Raw genomic sequence first — 20,729 nt, 5'->3', positions numbered from 1 at the left:
GTGTTCTTAACCTGTCCACTGAGCTGTCCCCAGTGTGCCTCAAACATCCACCCAAGGGAGTGGAATTAAATTAATGACATATAAGGCTTAACTTCAAGGAACTTATGGACAGATAGAAAAATAAAACACATTTACCCAGAACAGGGAGGAAGAAAAAAACGAAACTGTCATGTGTCTGTGGGTGCCTTTTATTTTTTACAACGACCGCAATATGGGGGTAGAGGTATGTGAGGCATCTCTGGCATGATAGAGGGCAGTGAGGGCTAGTGTGGTCAAGGAAGGCTTCCTGGAGGAAGGGGAATGTGTTGGTTCTTAAAGGTGCTTTGGCAAAGATGCTAAGGCACATCTCCATAGATTCTCTTCTAAGGTCAGGTGTAAGCCAGGCCAGATGGAATACCTGATGGGGGTTGATTGGGGAGGAGGCCAGAGTCTGGACTTTCTTCTGGAGACACTAGGGAGTCATCGATGGTCCCTGAGTAAGACAGTGAAGAGATTGGAGCCATAATATCAGAGGATGCACTGACAGAAGAGATTAGATACATTTTCAGAAGGTTTCTGTGCTGCCGTGTAGATATTGGATCACAGTGGGACAGAAGTAGATGTGGGAGATCAATTAGGTATCTGTTGCAATAATCAAGTGAGAAAAACTGATGGCATCCTGGACTTGGGGGTAGCAGTGGAGCTAGAGAGGTGAGATGCAACTTACACTTCCAGCAGCATGAGGGAACTAGATCATCAGAAGGGCCCTCCTGCCACATAACAGTGAGATCCTGAATTAGATGCAATTCCTAATACACTGTTGGAAGGATGTAAAGAAGGAAAAAACCCTCAGTGTTCCTCCCCCCGCCTCCTGCAAATCGTGAGCTAAAACCTAACAGGGAGCAGTGAGCAACAAGCAAGGGAGTAGGGAAGGATTTCCCTGAAAGTAAATGTCAATATCAAATTCACAGTCAGCAAACAGACTAAATCTTAGGCTAGGGGGAAGGCAGGCAGGTATTACTGAATCTGAGACTTCCCCATTAGATTGAGACCCTTAAAAGGTTCCAGAATAAGCAACCACCACTGCTCTCCAGGGAGAAGCATCTTCATGTTGAATTTCCCACAGAGTGAGCTCCAACAAGCATGACTTCACAATCAAAGAACACTACACACTCAAGGAAGTGTGCCATGCCACCATGAGCGAGAGTCAGCAGAAACAATGGCCATCAGATTTAGACCCATAAAGACTTTAGATTTTGTATTTATGATTATAGAAATTAAAAAAATTCAATAAATAAACTAATCACCAGAAAGGGCCAGCAATAACCAAGATAAATTAAAGCAATACATTAAAAAAATAGACTGACTTGGAAAAGAACCAAATCAAACTTTTAGAGACAAAAAGTACAATTGTTGACATTGAAAACTAAGTGGCTGAGTTCAACAGCAGATCGTTCATTCAGAAAGAAATTATTTAAACCTTAGCCCAGAGAAATGAGAAGGAAAGTATAAAAGAGAAGTTCAAGGCATAGAAAATAACTGAGAAGGTCTAACATTCGTTTAATTGGAGTCCTAGAAGCAGAAAATAGAAAAAGCTGGGGAGAGGAAATGATAGAAAAAATTGACGACCTGGAATTTTCCAAAACTCAAGGAAGGGCATGAGTCCATAAGTAGAAGAAGCACAACCTGGACTAAGCAGGATAAAAAAAAAAAAAAAAATCCTTACCTAGACACATTGTGGGGAAACTGCAGCAAACATCAAAGACATAGTCCTTAAACTTGGAAAAGATAGACCATTCACACAAGATCAATTATTAGGCTGAAATGACTTCCCAATAACTACAATCAAAGCTGGAAGTCAGTGGAACAATATCTCTAAAGTGTTGAGAGAAATGAGAGACAGAGAGGGAGAAGGAGAGAGGGAGAGGTTAAGACTGAGACTAAGATTGACGTGATTGATTGAAGCAGAGAGCCTGAATGAAGGCTCAGAGATAGGAATATCCAAGGTTTTTTTTGAGGGGAGAGTATATTGGGACTAAATGATGCAGGGCTTTATATACCAGGATGAAGAGTGTGATAGTACATGGTTAGGGGCATTGGCCCTAGAACTATACTGCCCGTGTTTAAATCCTAGCTCTGCTGTTTATTAGCTGTGGGATCATGGGCAAAGCTCTTTCCTCGCTGTGCCTCATTTTCCTCATCTGGAAGTAGGGATAATTACAGTACCTAGAACAGAAGGCTAACATGAGAGGTCCAAGACTCAATACCTTTTTAATGTTAATTGAATTTTTAAGTTAATGCAATGTCTAGACCACGGTAGGTGCTTAATGAATGTTAGTGCCTGCGCCCTCCAGGAATTGATAGCTGGATCAACCTGAGCCATGTGGACCCTGATGCAGAGGTGCAGGGTGAGATCTGCCTGGCCGTGCAGATGCTGGAGGATGTGAGGGGCCGTTGTCTTCGCTGTCACGTGCTCCAGGCCAGGTATGGTCATGACGGGGGATTGGATGGGGGGATGGTCTGAGAATGAGCAGAAATCCACTGGGTCCTCCCAGCTGCCTTGAGACCACCTCTGTCCTGTCACACTTCTGGGCTCTCAACCAGGATCCCTGGCAGGCAAACGGTTCAAGCTCACCAGGTTGCAAATTTCTTGGGTTAAAGCACAAGCAAAATCTTTGTTGGGGCCCCAGTGACCAGCAACCAAAGGCCAGATACTCAGGATGACCAGACAGATGAGTGTGGAGGTGTATCAATCAAATTGTAAGTGATAGACAGCCAATTCATACTGGCTTAAGCAGAGTGGCTTGTATGAGTGACATGTAGCTTCAGGCATGGCTGGATCCAGGTGCTCAAACAGTGACATCAGGAATCTATAGACATAGATTCCTTGGATGTCTTTTGTATTAACTTCATCCTCAGACAGTCTCTCCCCAGGTAGGGGCAAAGATGACCCCAGAAGCCCCAGACTGGCATCGTATCAACTTGGCAGCTCCAATGGAAAAAGAACTTCTGTCTTTCACCATTTCCAACCAATATCCTGGGACTAATTCTTATTGACCCAGTCTGGGGTACATGTCTATCACTAAACGAATTACACTGACTGTGATTGGTCAGGCCTGAGTTCCAAGCCCATTCCTGCAGTGGAAGGAGGGATCAACCCACATAAGTCATGTGGGCTGGGAGAGAGGGAGGGGTAGGTCCTGTCCCAAAGAAACATAAGAAAGAAGACGGATGTAGGACCAGTAAAACCCACAGATGAACCTCCAGGGGCACCAGCTCCTGGGATATTCATCTTCCTTCTTGCCTATTTATCCCTCCTCTCTGTTCTCAGCTCCCCCATCACTCTATTTCCTTAAATACTTCCACTCCTCTTTTCCCTCCCATCTCCTATCTTGTTTTCTGAATTTTTTTTCAACACCTTACTCCCTCGACCCTTACTTTTAGGCCAATCCTCGCCCAGGTTGGGCTGGATCTCTATTTCTAGTTTGCTCTGTGACCTTAAAGCCCTTTCTTGCCCTCTCTGTGCCTCTCCTACGACCTCCAGATTTCTGTCCCCAGCTGGGGCTCCCTGGAGTCTGGATGGAGTAGCAGGCAGGCATAGGACAAACAAAAGGACTCCGTATGGGGCAGGGACCCCTCATCTGCTCTGTGCCCATGGCCTCCTCCCCAGCCACAAAGCTGTGCAGGATCCTTGCAAGCAGGAGAGGGACTGATTGCAGTCGCTTAGCAACTGGGCTGGCTCCTAGGAAACCAAAGAAGGCTTTGGGTGCCGAGCAGGGGTGGGAGAGGAGCAGCGGGAGGAAACAAGCAGCCCCTGGGTGTGTGTGTGTGGGAATGTCCCTGGATTTGGGGGACCTTGGGAAGGAGGGGTGGGGGAGGCTGACTGGGGTGAGCCTTTGGGTTGTCATGGCAACCAGACGCAGGGGGTCCCTGCTTCACGCCTTTTCTTCGTCCTAGGCACGGTGTGGGCATGAGTGTTTGTTGAGTGAATGAGTGAGCTGAGCACTTACCACCTGCCGGCTGCTATGCTGAGCCCTTTACACATATTGTCACATTTAACCCTTGGCCCTGTGAGGTTGGTCTGTTATTACACCGATTTTCCAGATGAAGAAACTGAGACTCAGGGAGGTGAAGTGAATTTTCCCAGTGTCACCCAGCCAGTGAATGGGAGAGTCAGGCTTTGAACTCTGGCATCTGGCATCTGGTCTCCCATCCAGGGGCTCCAGGGAAACTGAGGCTCCCTTCCCCCTCCTGAGTGCACCTTCACCTGCTGCTTTGTGATGTTCAACTTGACCTTTCTGTGCCTCAGTTTCCTTCCCTAGAAAATAGAGACATAGTAGCGTGCCCTCGTAGGGTAGCATTAGTCAATAGGAGGATACTGGGTTTGGATGGGCCTGGTGAGGGATGCTCCTCGCTGGATCCCTACAATGGGGTAGTTTGTTGCCTTGGAAACCAGCAGCATTTGAATGGTCTACCCTGAACCCGCTTTCCAAGGTCCAGCTTGGGTCTTGGTCCTCAAGGGTCCTGTGACCCCCCCACCCCTTACTTCATCTGTCCCCAGGGACCTGGCCCCCCGAGACATCTCCGGCACATCTGACCCATTTGCACGTGTGTTTTGGGGCAGCCAGAGCTTGGAGACTTCGGTAAGTGGTGTAGCGGAGCCGGGAGAGTGGGGCATCAGGTGACCTTGGGAAAGCCACTTAACCTCTCTGAACCTCAGTTTTACCATCTGTAAAATGGGGACAGTGGTCCCATTAGCTCTCTCTCTCACTCCCTCCTCTCCCAGACCATCAAGAAGACTCGCTTCCCACACTGGGATGAGGTGCTGGAGCTGCGGGAGATGCCAGGTTCCCCATCCCCGCTGCGGGTGGAGCTCTGGGACTGGGACATGGTTGGCAAGAATGACTTCTTGGGCATGGTGAGCACCCCCCCAACAACCCCCTCCCCTGACACCCTCCATGGCTTCCCACTGCCTCCGAGGGGGAAGGGGGAGATGGGCTGGCATCTTTGGGCTTGCTTGGAAGGGTAGATGTGAAGGCTGCCTCCTCAGGTCCTCTGGCTAGGCCTGGGTGATGGAGTGCCATTGTTCCATTGGTGTAGGAACCTGTCCAAGGTCACAGGGTGGGCGCAGATTCTTACTCTGGGATGAGAGTACCCAGGATGACTGTGTGCTAGCCCTGTGCTAAGTGCTTCTCCAGCATCGCCTCATTTATGTAACCCTGATGGCCACTGTTAAGAGGCTAGGACCATTGTTGTCCCCATTTTACAGATGGGAAAACGAAGGTTCAGAGAGATTAAGTGGCTTTCCCAAGGTCATATGATTAAGAAATGGCAGAGTCAAGATTTGAGTTCAGGTCTCTCTGATTCCAGAATCTAAGTCTAACTCTTACTCCTGGAAGCACTGGGCTCAAGGTCTTTCTCTTGGAACCTCAGTCTCCCCATCTGTAAAATGCGTGTGATTTTTCTTGCCTCTCAGTAGTAGTGGATGAATACTCAGGCCTGACAGTTTTTGGGTTTTTTTGGCTGCACTGCGTAATCAGGGGTTGAACCTGGGCCGCGGCAGTGAAAACACTAAATCCTAACTACTAGGCCACCAGGGAACTCCAAAGGCTGACAGTTTTTAAAAGGAGGCAAGGTTAGAGCAAATAAGAGGAAGACTTGGTTATACACTCCTGGTGGGACTGTAAAATGGTGCAGCGGCTTTGGAAAACGGTCTGGCAGTTCCTCAAATGATTAAAGATAGAGTTACCACATGACCCAGCAGTTCTACTCCTAGGTGTGTACCAAAGAGAAATGAAAACTTATAACCACACCAAAAAGGTTACATTAATGTTCATAGCAGCATTGTTCATAATAGCCAAAAGTAGAAACAGCCCAAATGTCTATCAACAGATGAACAAATAAACAAAATGTAGTATATCCACGCAATGGAATATTATTCAGCCATGAAAAGGAACAAAGTACTGACACATGCTGCAACGTGGATGAATTTTGAAAACACAATGCTAAGTGAAAGAAGTCAGCCCAAAACCTCCCACATCTTATATGATTTAATTTATATGAGATGTCTAATACGAGCAAATCTGTAAAGACGTAAAGTAGATTAGTCCTTGCCAGGGGCTGGGGGATGGGGAGTGATTGCTAATGGGTATAGGCTTTTTTTTGGTGGGGGAACTGATAGAAAATGGACTGAAATTAGTGGTGATGGTCACACAACTCTGTGAATATACTAAAAACCACTGAATTATACGCTTTAAATCAGTGTATTGTATGGGATGTGAATTATATCTCTGTAAAGTTGTTATTTAAAAAGAGAGGGAGGTGGGGCTTGTGGGCATTCTGGACTGTCTTTATTATTTATTTATTTATTTACTTTTGGCCGCGCCACTGGACCGCCAGGGAATTCCCTTTATGCCTTTTGATAGATGCAAGTTTCGTCCCTAAACAGAGCTGAAAATACACTCAGTCCAGACATGCTGTCTCTAGCAGCTGTGTGACCTTGGGCAAGTCACTCCACTTCTCTGAACCTCAGTTTCCTCAACTGTAAATTAAGTGTCCCCTGGAGGCCCTCAGGATACGGTATGGGAGGAGGAGGTAGCCCTTGGCGGGCTTTGCCGCCCCTCCTTGGGTGGGCAGCCCGACCTCTTCTTCCAAGGCTGGGTGGGGCAGAGCTCTGCTGAGGGTCTGTGTGTCCCCCCTACAGGTGGAGTTCCCCCCGCAGGTCCTACAGCAGAACCCGCCCAATGGCTGGTTCCACCTCCTGCCCTTTCCCAGAGTGGAGGAGGATTCTGGGTAAACGTGGGTGCAGAGGGAGGAGGCTGGGCTGGAACCATGTTGGGTACCACCTTCAGCTTGTATTATTACAGTATTTGTACCGGTCGATATCTGTTCACACCTGTTTATACTGGCCACACCTGCCCACACCTGTCTTGTTTTACAAATATCTATGCTCTTTACCTGTACTCACACCTGCCTACCTTGGCTCACCGTGCTGGCCCATACATACTTACGTTCCTTCACCTGTGATCTGGCCCTGGCCAGGGGAAGCCTGGGTGCCCTGCGGCTGAAGGTACGCCTGACCGAGGACCGCGTCCTGCCCTCCCAGTACTACCAGCCACTCAGGGAGTTGCTCATGGAGTCTGTGCTGCGGCCGGCAGAGGTGGGTGCATCACTGCGGGCGGGCAGGGATCTGGATCATGGCCTCCCCTTGCTTCAGGGATGTCTAGCTGGGCTTTTCTGCTTTGGGGTCCCAGGGCCCCAGGCCACCTCTCCCGCCTCCTGTCCTTGTGCAGGAATATGCTGCCAGCCCCCTGGCTGTCCTGGAGGAGCTGACTTCGGGGGACTGCCGCCAGGAGCTTGCCACCAAGCTGGTGAAGCTCTTTCTTGGCCAGGGCCTGGCTGGGCCCTTTCTGGACTATCTCACCCGGCGTGAGGTGGCACGGACCAGTGAGTTGCCTGCATGACCCTCAGGCATCACTCCCCAAGGATGAGTCTGCAGCGCGTCTCTGGGAGAGAAATGGGGGGGCCTCAGGCAGAGGGCAGGGGCTGCTGTGTCTGTATGTGTCGGAGGTGGCACAGGCTGTGCACTCCCAGTCAGCTGGCAGCATGGTCCTGGGTTCAGGCCCTGGTTTTGCTACTCATGAGCTGTGTGACCTTAGGCAGCTCACTTAACCACTCTGGGCCTTTGTACTGTGAACGGAGTTGACGTTGCAAATCTCCTCAATTCCTGAGGCTGGAAGAATCATGACCCCCCACCTTGGGTGGGTGGGGTGAGGTGGATTCAGCCCCCCAAATCCCAGCAAACATTTCCCTCTGTCCTCCCAGCTGACCCCAACACCCTCTTCCGTTCTAACTCCCTGGCATCCAAGTCAATGGAACAGTTTCTGAAGGTGAGTAGGTGAAGCTTCCTCAAGGGAACTCCCTTCCCAGTGCTTACTCGGACCCCAGAGCGTGGCCAGCCTCAGGTGGCACTTGGTGGCTGAGCTGGGGTGCTGGTGGCTGGTGGCTGGCCTAGCCCTGAGTTGCACCCCGACCCCAGCCCTTGGGCAGGCCCCCGCCTCGCTCTGAACCTCCCCCTGCGTGGTCCCCCTGCCCCTCGCTCACGGGCACAGCCTGGCCTCGCCCTCAGCCCCGCCCCGTGTGGTGCCCCCTGCCCCCAGCTCGTGGGCAGGCCCTACCTGCACGAGGTCCTGAGGCCGGTGATTAACCGCGTCTTCGAGGAGAGGAAGTACATGGAGCTGGACCCGTGCAAGATGGACCTGGGCCGCACCAGGTGAGCCGAGCCTGAGGGGTGAACCCTCCACGGCCCCCTTGTCTGCCTGCAGCCTTGGCAGGCCGGGTCTCTGCCGACTGCCCCCCACCCCTCCCTCCAGCACGACTGCTCAGGAGCCCCGCATTCTACGTCAAAGCCTCCCCTGCAAGCGCCCAGCCCCTTAGACAGTGCAGTGGTTATGGGCAGGACTCTGAGACATGAGCTCCCTGGGTCCAAATCCCAGCTCTGCCACACCTGCTGGGCAAGTTACTTAAACCCCCGTGAATATCTACCTGATGGATTGTCATGAGAATTAACTGAGTTATACGCCCAAAGCCCAGCATTAACTAATACTCCATAAGTACTAGTTATTTCTGTGATCGTGGTGGTGGTGGCTGAGGCCCTTGGGGGAGGGCCCTGCGTGGGTCTGCGAGCAGAGGTGGCATCCTGCAGCGCTTGATGACATGGGGTTAGGGAGCAGGGCAGTGACGGGGTCGGGGGAGTCAGTTCATGCCTCCCTGGGCTCCTCCTTTCTTTTTTTGTTTTGGCCGCGCCGTGCAGCATACGGGATCTTAGTTCCCTGACCAGGGATCGAACCCGCACCCCCTGCAGTGGAAGCGCAGAGTCTTAACCACTGGACCGCCAGGGAAGCCCATGGGCTCCTCCTTTCTTTCCAGGACTTTCCTCCTCCAGCCAGGGTGGGCGGGCTTGTTCCTGCCAAGCCATCCGAGCCGGTTGCTGGGCAGTCCATTGGGGGCCATGGTGGAGGCAGGAGAGGGTCTTTCCTTCACTTTGGGCCTTGCCCAGCAAGTGCTGCCCACACCTTCTGACTACCCCGGAGGCAGGTATTAGGATCCCTTTTTACAGATGAGGAAACTGAGGCTCAGAGAGCGGAGGTCACCTGCCTAAGGTTGCACAGTTGGGAAGTTGCAAAGTGGGGATTTGAATCCAGGCCCTGAGCAGAAGGGCAGAGTCCATCTGTGAAACCCCTAGACCAGGGCTTTTCCCAGCACACTTGGCAAGAATGGTGGGAGTCAGTGGGCGCCCGCAGGGAGCAGGAGCATCCAGGAACCTGGGCAGGGAAGAGTTGCAGACAGACTCTGGAACTGGCAGTCTTGAGTTATAATCTCTGTTCTGCCACCTATTTGCAAGGGGAACTCTCTGAGCCTAAGTTTCCTCATCTGTTAAATGGGAACAATCAGCCTACTTAATCTAACATTGGGTTGCCACTAGGATTAAATGATTCAATGCCAGAGACGATTAGTTCAGGGCTTAGCTTGTTGGGTCCAGGGCACAGTGGGGCTGAGAACCCCCAGCCTGGCTTCCATGGAATTCACAATCTGAGGGTAGGCAAGACAGACCCTAAACCTGCATGGGGACAGGAAGGAAGGGAACAAGATCATTGCAGATAGAAAACTGCTATTCCATCGTCCATTCAATGAAACAATTGTTAAGCACCTACTATGTGCCAGGCACTGGGCTGAATGCTGAGTTCGTAGCAGGGAGCAAATGGACACAAATCCCTCTTCTCGGGGGAGACAGATAATAAACTAAAGAAGAAGGTTATTGCAGGCGATCAGTGGAATGGAGGGAGATAAAGTGACGGAGGGTCCTGGGAAGAGCCAGGAGCAGGGGAGGGGCTTGCGATATTCCGTAGGGTGGTCACAGGGACAGCCTCCCAGAGAAGGGGACATGCAATCAAAGACTTGGAGGAGTTGAGGGAGGGAGTCGTGCACAGATCTGCTGGAAGAGTGTTCCAGGCAAGGGGAACAGCAAGTGCAAAGGCCCTGGGGCGGGAGTGTGTGTCTGGCAGGTCCACACTGAAAATGCACTGAACCAGGGTCCGTGATGATGAGCAGTGGGGGAGGGATGGCCTCTTTGAGGAGGTGATTCCCAGCACGGGGATCAGCAGGTACAAAGGCTCCAAGACAGAAATAAGCTCCGTGTGTTTAAGCAGCTGCAGTGGAATGGTAGGAGGGGAGGCCATGGAGATGGGATGGGAAGGTGGGTGCTCTCTGAGCTCAGTGGGAGGGTTCTGAGCAGGCAGATGCCAGGCTCTGAGGCAGAGCCCTCCACTTGCTCCCCCAGGAGAATCTCCTTCAAGGGTGCGCCCTCCGAGGAGCACGTGCGGGAGGTCAGCCTGGGGCTGCTGACGGGCTACCTGGGGCCCATCATGGATGCCATTGTGGGCTCCGTGGGGCGCTGCCCGCCCGCCATCCGCCTCGCCTTCAAGCAGCTGCGCCAGTGCGTGGAGGAGCGCTTTCCCCAGGCAGAGCACGAGGTGGGCCAGGCACTCCCATTGGGCAGATGGGGAGACTGAGGCTGGGGAGGGGCAGTAGCTTGTTCAGGGTCACGGGGAGAGGAAGGGCAGGGGCGGGACAAAACCTGGGCTGCCCACGCTGAAGTGCTGTGTGTCTTGGCAGAAGTGGGGACAGTGTTCTCATAGGATCTGGGACCCAGGGGTGATGATGATGATGATCGTGATGATGATAGTAATAGCAGTTAACACTATATATAGCCCTTTCTAGGAGTCAGACCTTGTTTTACATATTTATTACCTCGTCTAGTCTTCACTTCCATCCTACGAGGCGGGTGCCAGTATTATTCCATTTTACAGAGGAAGAAACTGAGGCCCAGAGAGGTTAAGTTACACAGCTAGGAGGGGGTAGTGATGGGATAGACACCCACCCAGGCAGACTCCTGAATCTGTGCTCATAACCAACAAATAATACAGTCTGGCGCAAAGCAAGTGCTTCTTAAATTCCAGCTATTAGAGAGAGAGAGACAGACAGAGAGACAGAGAGACAGAGATGGCTGGCACAGAGTACTCAGTAGCAGACACCTAAAATAAAGTCTAAAAATAAATCCCTGCACATGTTAGTGCTTTTCTAATACTGATACAAAAGTTGAACTCCAGGTGCTGTAGGGTTCAGGCAGGTGAAGTAAATGAACAGAGCAGTCAAGGTGTCGAGCAGTAGGGAGTGGTAGGGACTGTGGCAAACTGGAGCTCCCACAGCTTGTCTTAAAGGGGCAGATCCAGACAATCAATTATTGCCATGTAGGAATGGGGACCCAATATTGCCAGATCTTCAGAGGTTTTTTGTTTTTTTGTTTTTTAATCCAACAGTCTGGATTTTATGTGTGGAATCTTATTTTTTAAATGTTGGCACTACTTTACCTAACAACAATAACACAACAATAATACTTTGAGCCAATCATTACACGTTTGCAGCTGGACTGGCCTGTGTGTTACCAGTTTGAGACCCCCAGGTTTAATGCTCAGCATGCCTTCCGAGGTGGTCGTCACGGTCCTTGCTTACAAATGACATCGAGTGAGGCTAGGTCTTACACAGCTCTGACATAATAGAAATGCAGACTGGGGTTCGCTTTGCAGAAAGACCTAGGACCCACTAAATGTTGGAGATGTAATGGCCCAACCCCTAGAGCCTGGGTTAAGAGGTCCCGATTTATGCCACACCTCTCCCCACTTACAGATGGGGAAACTGAGGCCCAGAGAGGTGAGGCACCTTGGCCAAGAGTCGTGGACTCAAGGCTAGGCCTCCAGACTCGCAGTGGGAATCTGTTCCTTCTTCCCTCATCCCCGCCTGAGGAGTGAGCTCTGGGCCTCCAAACTGGGACATGGGTGATCTACCCCCCAGCTGCAGGGCTCTTGCCTGGGTTGCCAGTGGAGGTGCTAAGTGGGACACAGCCAAGGCAGGGGGGAAGGGAGGGAAGCGGGAGGCCAGCGCCCCAGACAGCCTGGCCCTTGTGGGAGGAGCCAAGATCAATGACACCCAAGTGTCCCCCAGTTCTCAGCCTCCGCGGTAGGCAGAGGCCACGGGCAGGGAGCAGAGACTTCCTCAGGCCCACGAGGATGGATGGGGTCGCGGGAACCCAAGGGAGCCCCTTTCTTTGCCGCTCTGACACTTGTTCCTCCTTCTCAAGAAAGGAGGAAGTTAATGAGCTGATGTCAAAGGCTAAAATTACCCTGGAACATGGCGGGCTGGGGGGGCAGCCTTGGGGGCGGTTCAGGGTTCCCGATGAGTGGGACCTCCACCCTCACCTCTGGGCAGCTCCAGGTGCCCAGCTCCTGGCAGGGCTCACTGTCAACGCAGAGGTGCCCCCGGGAAGTTGGCACACACCCAGAGAGGGTATTGTCTTATGTGTGAATACAACCCCTAAATAAACACTGCAGCACATTCTCGGGCTAAATATAGCTTGGTGAGTGTGAGGGGTAGGTGGGGAGCCACCTGGGGGGAGCCAGCACCCAGGATAGAGAGACGCCTTCTCCCCAGGTCCCCTCTGCTGGAGCTGGGGGAACCAGCCTTATGTGCATGCAGGTGGACCAGGCCTGGGTCTCACACAGAGGGGCGCCATACTTTACAGTTTGTAGGGGGCAGAGGCTGGGGCTGGGGGATGTGCAAGGGAGCCAGCTGAACTGGGTTCACTACTGAGCCTCAGTTTCTTCATCTGGAAAACAGAGATAATAGTATCTACCCCCATGGGATTGCTTTAGGAGTAAATGTGACAGTTCAGGCTTAGTTTTTGACACTCAGTAGCTAGTGTTGAATGCAGGAGAGTGTGGTGAAGAGCAGAGTTCAAATCCTGCCTGGGTTCAAATCCTGGCTCTGCCACTTATAGCTGTGTGGCCTTGGGCAAGTGACCTTCCCTCTCTGGGTCTCAGTTGCTTCCTCTCAAAAATGGAGATACAGCACCTCCTAGGGTGAATATTAAATAAGCAAATGTATGGAGAAGTATTTGGCCTGTTGCTATTCATTATCAGAAATTGTAGATCTGGGTTTGAATCCTGCCTCTTCTACTCAGCAGCTGTGTGACCTTGGGCAAGTCACTTGACATCTCTGAGCCTCTGGTTCCTCAGCTGTAAAATGGGAATAGTGATGATGCCTCTTTCATAGGGCTGTGCCCTTAGCACAGTGCTTGGCACAAAGCAGACTCTGAGGATGTTTGGCTAAGTCTGATTGTGCAGGATTGGTATTATTACTCCATTTTCCAGGTGGGGAAACTGAGGCCCAGAGAGGAAAAGCCTCGGCAGACCAGGATGGCCTCCTGACCTGTCTCCCATTCTACTTCCCCTTGTACCACCAATCTTTAGTCCATGCTGCCTCAGTTTCCCCAGCTGGGAAGCGGATTTGAGGGACCCCTCTCACCTGCTGCTCCTCTCCGCAGGATGTGAAGAACCTGGCCATAAGTGGCTTTCTCTTCCTGCGATTCTTCGCTCCTGCCATCCTCACCCCGAAGCTGTTTGACCTTCGGGACCAGCACGCAGACCCCCAGACCAGCCGTTCCCTGCTGCTGCTTGCCAAGGTGCCGGCAGTGGAGCCCCCCATCTTGGGTGCCCTTAGCCAGTGAGAAGCAGGGGAGGAACAGAGCGGAGGCCAGACCCGTGGAAGACCCAAATGAGACCCAGAGAAACCTCAGTTTGAAACGGCACCATTAGCTTTCCATCCTGAATGTGAAAGCATTCATTTCTCTTTCTAATTCCCTCTTTGGAACAAAACCCCTACCCTTCCAGGGGGAAAGCGGGAAGCAGGCTAGCAGTCATTTATGCCTTAGTATGAATCAGACCATCCTTTGCAAAGGGGTCACATTCTGAGGTTCTGATGGGCTCGAGTATGCACGATGGGATCAAGCAGTCCTGAATGGGGTTATCTGGGTTCAGGAAGGGACAAAATAAAAGCACTGGGGATACATATCTGTGCACAGAGAGGGACAGATATCGTCTAAAGCAGGTGCTGCTAGGAGTTTTCTCCTTTTGTTGAGCACTGATTTGGGAGCCAGGACTCTGGGGCTCTGTTCTGGGTCTACAGAGGGCCTTCCTCACTGCAGTGACCTTGGCCCTGGCATCCCCTGCTTCTTTGCTCCAGGCTGTGCAGAGCATTGGAAACCTGGGCCAGCAGCTGGGCCAGGGCAAGGAGCTGTGGATGGCGCCCCTACACCCCTTCCTGCTGCAGAGTATTTCGCGTGTGAGAGACTTCCTGGACCAGCTGGTGGATGTGGATGGGAAGGAGGGTGAGTTCCTGTGGCCCTGCCACAGCCAGCTTGTCATTCCACTGGACCCTCGGGACCTGCCCTTCTACCACCCCTCCCCCACCCCTAGCACTGAGACCGTGGACCTGTGGGTCAGCTAGTCAGTCAACTAACATTTCCTGGCACATACCGTGCTAGGTCCCACAGACGAACAGACTCAGGCCCTCCAGACCATTCCAGCCCGTGTGGAGATGTGAGCGGGAATCGTGGCATGGTACTCATGCAATTGACAAATATCTATTAAGTGCCTACTTTGTAATAGACACTGTTCCAGGTGCTGGGGAAACAGCAGTGGACGAGACAGAAGAAACTCCTGCTCTCGTGGAAGTTTTATTCTAGTGGAGACAACAAGCTGTAAACAAGATTAATTACCAAATCACATGTGTTTACGGAGTGATAAGTGCTTAGGAGAAAAAATAAAAGAGGGAAGGGAATATTGGGCTGGGGGTGGCAGGTCATTCTTTTAGAGAGGGTGGCCAGGAATGGCCTCACTAGGGTGATATTAGAATAAAGACCTGAAACAGGACAGAGAGCAAGCCATGAGGATCCTGGGGAAGTGTTCCAGGCTGGGCACAGCATGTGCAAAGGCCCTGAGGTGGGGACAGAGAGTGACAGTGAAGGGGCCAGTGAAGAAGAATGAATGAGAGGGAGTGAAAGAGAGGTGGGGAGGGGCAGATCATGTGGGGTCGCTGGAAGGATTTTGGCTTTCACCTGGAGTGAAATGGAACTACGGGATAGTTTTAAGCAGAGGAGTTGGGGGTGAGTCTATATCACAGTGTGGGGCCCGGGTCATGAGACAGTTGGGTCCAAGTCACAAAGGAGCAACCTGTTGAAATGTGGAGGCCTGGTGGTGGCCTGGTGAGTCCCTGTGTGCTGGGGAGGGCCTGTGTCTGGACCCCCTAAGGGTGGCTAGATCCAGGGCACTCCCTGGACTGACTCCATAAGGCGTGGCTCTCCCTGCTGGCTGCCTGCACATCCCTCAAGTTGGAAAGGGATCGCCAAGGCCAACTTTGGGCCCCCCACTCCCTGCCACCCCCACCCCCCCCTTCCCTATGGAGAAAGTGGAGTCCAAAGTCATCTTCTCCATCCTCCTGCCTCTAGGGGAGCCAAGAATCACGCTCCTCCATGAGGCCCTCGGCAGGTTGAGCCTGGGTGGGAAGGGTTCACAGTCCCCCCTCCCCATTTCCCAGAGCCTGGGGGCCCAGCCAGGGCCCTGGTCCCGCCCTCGGTGACCGTTCGAGAAGGCTACCTGCTCAAGCGCAAGGAAGAGCCCTCCGGCCTGGCCACACGCTTTGCGTTCAAGAAGCGCTACTTCCGGCTCAGCGGGGAGATGCTCTCCTACTCCAGGAATCCTGAGTGGCAGGTGGGGCTCCAGCCCACTGTGGAGGGTTTTCCAGGAGTGGCCTCCCTCACAGAGCTGCCTCTTTGTACCCAGGGAGATGCTGAGGTCCAGGAGGGGACAAGGACTGCCCAAGGCCCCGTGGCAGCTTAGCGAGTCCAGCAAGTCTGAGGCCAGGCTCTGCTCCTATCTTTGGGTCAGTGTGGACACAGGACACGGACAGGCAAACACCTCCACATAGCATCAAACGTTCTTCAGCACGCGCACCTATGGTGGCTGGGACGTATCCTCCCAGATGGGGACACGCACAGGGCATGGACACTGCTTAACCCCACTCAGATGTGCCCACCCAGGTCTCTGCCCACATACCATAGAGACTCACAGAAAATTGGATCTGTTCACCCAGAGGTACATGCCCAGCTGGACGGGCACTCACATCCAGGCATTTGTTCACTCATTCATTCATCCATCAAGCATTTATTCGAGCACCTACTATGTACCACGCAGTGTTCTAGTCACTGGAGATACCACAGTAAACAAGACATAAACTCCCTGCTCTCATGGGGCTGCCATTCAAGTCTAGCACAAACTGAGACACACACTGGATCTACCCATTTCTGTGTCTGCACATCTACAGATCATAATAGCTAACACTGGAGAGGGTGCCCACAACTTATTCTTTCTACTTTATCAGCAGAGTGTAGATTCTAGAGTTCAACTCCCTGGGTTCCAATTCTGGCTCCACCAGCTGAGTGACCTCAGGAGGCTCCTTTAATCCTCTTGTGCCTCAGTTTCCTCATCTATAAATTGGGAGGAATAATAGACCCAGTCTCAGAAATTTGTTGTAATGATGAAATAAGTTGAGAAATGTATCGTGCTTAAACTACATCTCAAGTGCTGTGTCAGGGGTTGCGATGAGGAGGAGGAGGATGAGGATGAAGATGGTGGAAGCTGATGTCCAGAGACGTCACTTAGAGGGTGATGGGCCAGGACTGCAGGACTCATGGAACTGCCAAGTGGACACGCACATAGCACAGATGCACGGGGTGAATGTCCCCACGCCAGGGCACACACCCTCAGGAAAGCTGTCCCTGGGCACAGCCACCCCAGCCCCAGCCCCAGCCCCCGGCCCGCCCGGCAGCGACAGTCCTCTCTCACAGACGCGCTCCTCCATCCCGGTGTCGCACATCCGCGCCGTGGAGCGCGTGGACGAGGGCGCCTTCCAGCTGCCGCACGTGATGCAGGTGGTGACGCAGGACGGCGCGGGAGCGCTGCACACCACCTACCTCCAGTGCAAGGTGAGGCGCCGCGAATATGAGGGAGGAGCGGAGGGAGCCCCTTGGGTCTCACCCCACCTCTGACCGCCCCCCACCAACTCCCTGAAGAACGTGAACGAGCTCAACCAGTGGCTATCGGCCCTACGCAAGGCCAGCGCCCCTAATCCGGACAAGCTGGCCGCCTGCCACCCCGGTGCGTTCCGCAGCGCGCACTGGACCTGCTGCCTCCAGGCCGAGCGCTCAGGTGAGGGGGCGGGGCGGAATCAGGCCCCGCCCTCCACACCTGTCAATCAGAGAGTGTCCCACCTCCGCCTGGGTTGGCGCTGCAACCTTGGGCAAGTTCCTTAACCTCTCTCTTGCTTTAAAGTCTCCGCAAGTGTGAAATGGGGTTGATAATAGTGTCCACCTTGTAGGATTGCTGTGAGGAGTAAATAAGTTGACATATGCAAAGCGATTAGAACACTGCCTGGCACACAGATATCTTTTAAGCGCCCACTAAACTCCAGGCGTCTAGTGGTACACAGACATCAGGCTTGCTCTCAAGGAAAACAAGTGAATAACCAGACCATTGTAATACAGTGTTACAAGTGCCAAGGTGTGGCTTTTGAGACTCCAGAGAACGCCTCTGACCCAGCCCCAGGGTAGGACAGCAAGGAGGGCTTCCTGGAGTAGCTGCTGCTTAAATGTGACCTGAGAAGGATAAGAGTTAAGTAGTGAAGTTGGAGGAAGGAAGAGTGTTTCAGGCAGAGCAAACGTGGGCTGAAGGATTGAGAAAAGTCTGTGGCTGGAGCCTAGAATGTGGGAGGGGGATGGAGAGAAGTGAGACTGTGGCTCTTCTGGGCGAAGGTTGAGGCAGTGGGGCTTGAGGGAAGTAGTAGGTTTGAAGGGTGATTTTAGAGGCAGAAGGGGCAGGGCTTGGCCATGGGGCTTCTGAAAGGGGAATGGGAAGTTAATGATGATGCCGTGTCCCCCTCAGCTGCCGGTTGCAGCCGCACGCACTCAGCCGTCACCCTGGGCGACTGGAGTGACCCGCTGGATCCCGATGCTGAGACCCAAATGGTGTATCGGCAGTTGCTTCTAGGGCGGGACCGGCTCAGGTGGGTCCTCCCCACCACCCAACCCACTTCACTATGACCAGCTGGGGCAGCTACCCACTGTGCCCTCCCCATGTCCACATGTTCTTTCTTTCCATGTGCATCTGATGAGCTTCCGGGGGCCCAGGTTCCAGGGAAGCATCCTCAGGTGGACCCTAATGTGGAACTGGATCTTGGGATTTTTTTTTTTTTTTAATTTTTACTTTTTCGTCATGCTGCGCAGCATGTGGAGTCTTAGTTCCCCGACCAGGGATCGAACCCGCACCCACTGCATTGGAAGCACAGAATCTTAACCACTGGACCGCCAGGGAAGTCCCGTGGATCTTGGGATCTTTTGATACCCAGGACTCCAGAGACACAGGGCACAGAGCTTGGATGTGTCCCTCCACCTTGCTGGCTGGCCTCAGGATCACTGTCATTCAGTGACGGAGATTTGTTCCAACTCATAGTGTGGGTTCTGAAGCTGGCTTGCCTGGGTTCAAATCCTGGACTGGCTACTCACTGGCTGTGTGATCTTGGGCGAGTTGCTTACCTTCTCTACCTCAGTTTCCTCATCTGGAAAATAAGGGTACCAACTGTACATACCTCATGGGGTTGTCCTAAGGAACAAATGAGCTAATACAGGTAAAGCACTTTGTAGGTGCCTGGCCACATAATTAGCTTTCAATAAAGGGTAACAATTATTATTATGCTGTGTGACCTTAGGTAAGTTACATTACTTCTCTGTGTCTCAGTGATCATCTGTATAATGGAGCTAATAGTAAGTACCTACATGTGTTTTGTGCTAATTAAATGAGTTTATACATGTGAAGGGCTTAGAATAGGATCTGACATGCTATAAATGTTTGCTGTGATGATGTTGATGGTTTAGTGGGAACCTGTAATGTCTCCTTCAACCAGCAGAATCTCTGGGTTTGAGAGCAGCATTGGGACTCAGGAACCAGCTTGGTTTTCTCCCTCTTAACTTTCAGGATGAAATTCCTGGAGGATTCCAACCTGGTTACGACTCCCGAGGCAGACACAGAGAAGGGCTCCAGTGCCACGGAAGGTAAGGGGATAAGGAGGTCCCTTTGCCCTCTCTGATACCTCCCACAACTTGCTAGGTACCCCACCCTCTCCTCCCCTCCCACTCTCCTCTTTCCAGTCCACCAGCAGGCCAGAGGGCTGTGTGTATGCGGATCTGGCACATTTTAGGATCTCAGGGCACCAGGCACATATGGAGCCCGAGGAAGCCACTGGATCTGAATTACAGCAGCCTGCCCTGGCCTCGCTGAGCCCCTGTGGCCTCCTTTTCTTTCTCCCAGGGGCCTGTCCTGATGCCCTGGCTCACCAGAGAGAGGCAGCTGCCCATCTGCTGGAGGTGCTCGCAGACCTGGATCAAGCCCACGAGGAGTTCCAGCATCAGGAGCAGCGGAAGGTGGCCCTACGCCCCCTGAGGCCCTGAGGACATGCCAGAGCCAGCCTGGAGGGAGGTGGAAAGAGCCGGTGGGCCCTTCTCAGCGTCCCCTGACCCAGGAGTCTCCTCGTGGCTGTCCGGTACCTCGTTGATGCTGTGGCTTGCAGGCTCCTGGAAATATCCTAATCCCACGTGTCCTAAGCCCAGAACCCAGGCACGGAAACCCTTGGGCAGGGGACCAGCCTTGCACTGAATGGGTCTTACCCTCTGGGTTGAGGCATTCTGGAGTGGATGGAATAAGGAACCTGACCCACTTGTCTCAGCCTGAGGTTTCTGCTTCACAGGACTGGCCTCTAGCCACACTGACATGGCCAGCCCTGAGCTGCTGGCCCTGAGCTGCTGGATACAGCTGTACATGAATCCCAGATGCCCTTGTGGCCTTGTTGCCCCAGATAGGCACTAAACAGGCTCAGCCCTTCCTGTTTTCATGTCTGCCAATCCCTGTAGCCACATTGATCCTCCTGAACCCTGTCCTTGGCCGAATATCCTAACCACAAGCCTCCAGAATCAGATGCCCTCAGGAATAACTGAGGCTGAGAGCCCAGCGTGCGTGACCCAGACCCTTGGGAGACTTTGGACCAGGCTCTTTCCCTCTCTTTGAGCCTCAGTTTACCCTGTATAAAATGAGGAGGGAGTGAGTCTAGATGTGTGGTTTTCAAAATGGGTTCCATGGGGATAGCGTGGGAGCCAGGGAGGGATTTCTCAGACTGTGGTTCAAAGCCCACCCTCAGGTTGTCTGCTAGAAATGCAGATTCCTGGGACCGCCCCCAGATCTCCTGAATCAGAATCTGAGGGAGCGTGAGGGCAGGAATCAGGGTTTTAAACAAGTTCCACAGGTGGTGTGGATGCACATGAGATTTGAGGACCATGGGGCTGGGTGATTTTGTATATTGAGGTGAGATTTTGTTTGAGAATTAATCACAGAAGGTAAAATGTTTGGGAACACCCAACTGGCAGAATTGGGCCTCCAAAGACTCATTTCCAGTTTTGTGTGACTAGAGGGTAGGACAGAAACCTAAGCCTATCTGGCTGGGGGAGTGGGGTGGGGTGGTGGTGACATGGACCACTGCAGGAAAGATGCAGTGCTATCCTGAGGGTGGCCGGAAGGGGTCGCCTGGAGCCGCGGCATCCACCACAGCCTCCTAGCATCCTGGGATGTTGCAGAGACTGACGGGAGACTTGCTGCAGATTCAGGGATACGTCCCCGTCTCTCCCGACAGAACCTGGTCCTCCTCCCTGAGGGCAGTGGCTGGGGCTCTGAGGTTCCAACGAGCCGATCACGGTG

The 20,729-nt window shown here is 52.7% G+C and overlaps 1 protein-coding gene across 4 annotated transcripts in view; it reads left to right on the top strand.

The window, feature by feature from the left end:
* The window catches only part of RASAL1 (RAS protein activator like 1), a 43,556-nt gene extending 22,926 nt beyond the window's left edge, over positions 1-20,630 (top strand). For 3 of the 4 annotated variants that reach the window (XM_036823617.1, XM_036823616.1, XM_036823619.1), the window contains 17 exons: positions 2,334-2,463; positions 4,541-4,622; positions 4,766-4,897; positions 6,683-6,771; positions 7,021-7,138; positions 7,272-7,425; positions 7,804-7,868; positions 8,139-8,251; positions 10,319-10,511; positions 13,418-13,555; positions 14,116-14,260; positions 15,469-15,641; positions 16,778-16,915; positions 17,003-17,138; positions 17,871-17,991; positions 18,960-19,036; positions 19,293-20,630. In XM_036823617.1, the coding sequence (XP_036679512.1) occupies positions 2,334-2,463; positions 4,541-4,622; positions 4,766-4,897; positions 6,683-6,771; positions 7,021-7,138; positions 7,272-7,425; positions 7,804-7,868; positions 8,139-8,251; positions 10,319-10,511; positions 13,418-13,555; positions 14,116-14,260; positions 15,469-15,641; positions 16,778-16,915; positions 17,003-17,138; positions 17,871-17,991; positions 18,960-19,036; positions 19,293-19,432 (2,144 nt within the window). In that variant the 3' untranslated portion in view covers positions 19,433-20,630. The remainder of the gene's footprint in view (positions 1-2,333; positions 2,464-4,540; positions 4,623-4,765; positions 4,898-6,682; positions 6,772-7,020; positions 7,139-7,271; positions 7,426-7,803; positions 7,869-8,138; positions 8,252-10,318; positions 10,512-13,417; positions 13,556-14,115; positions 14,261-15,468; positions 15,642-16,777; positions 16,916-17,002; positions 17,139-17,870; positions 17,992-18,959; positions 19,037-19,292) is intronic. The other variant, XM_036823618.1, reaches the window with a different exon arrangement.
* The last annotated feature ends 99 nt before the right edge of the window (positions 20,631-20,729 follow it).

Source organism: Balaenoptera musculus, chromosome 14 (genome assembly GCF_009873245.2).
Source record: "Balaenoptera musculus isolate JJ_BM4_2016_0621 chromosome 14, mBalMus1.pri.v3, whole genome shotgun sequence".
NCBI classification, from domain to species: domain Eukaryota; kingdom Metazoa; phylum Chordata; class Mammalia; order Artiodactyla; family Balaenopteridae; genus Balaenoptera; species Balaenoptera musculus.
This window is presented reverse-complemented; position numbering and strand designations above follow the sequence as displayed.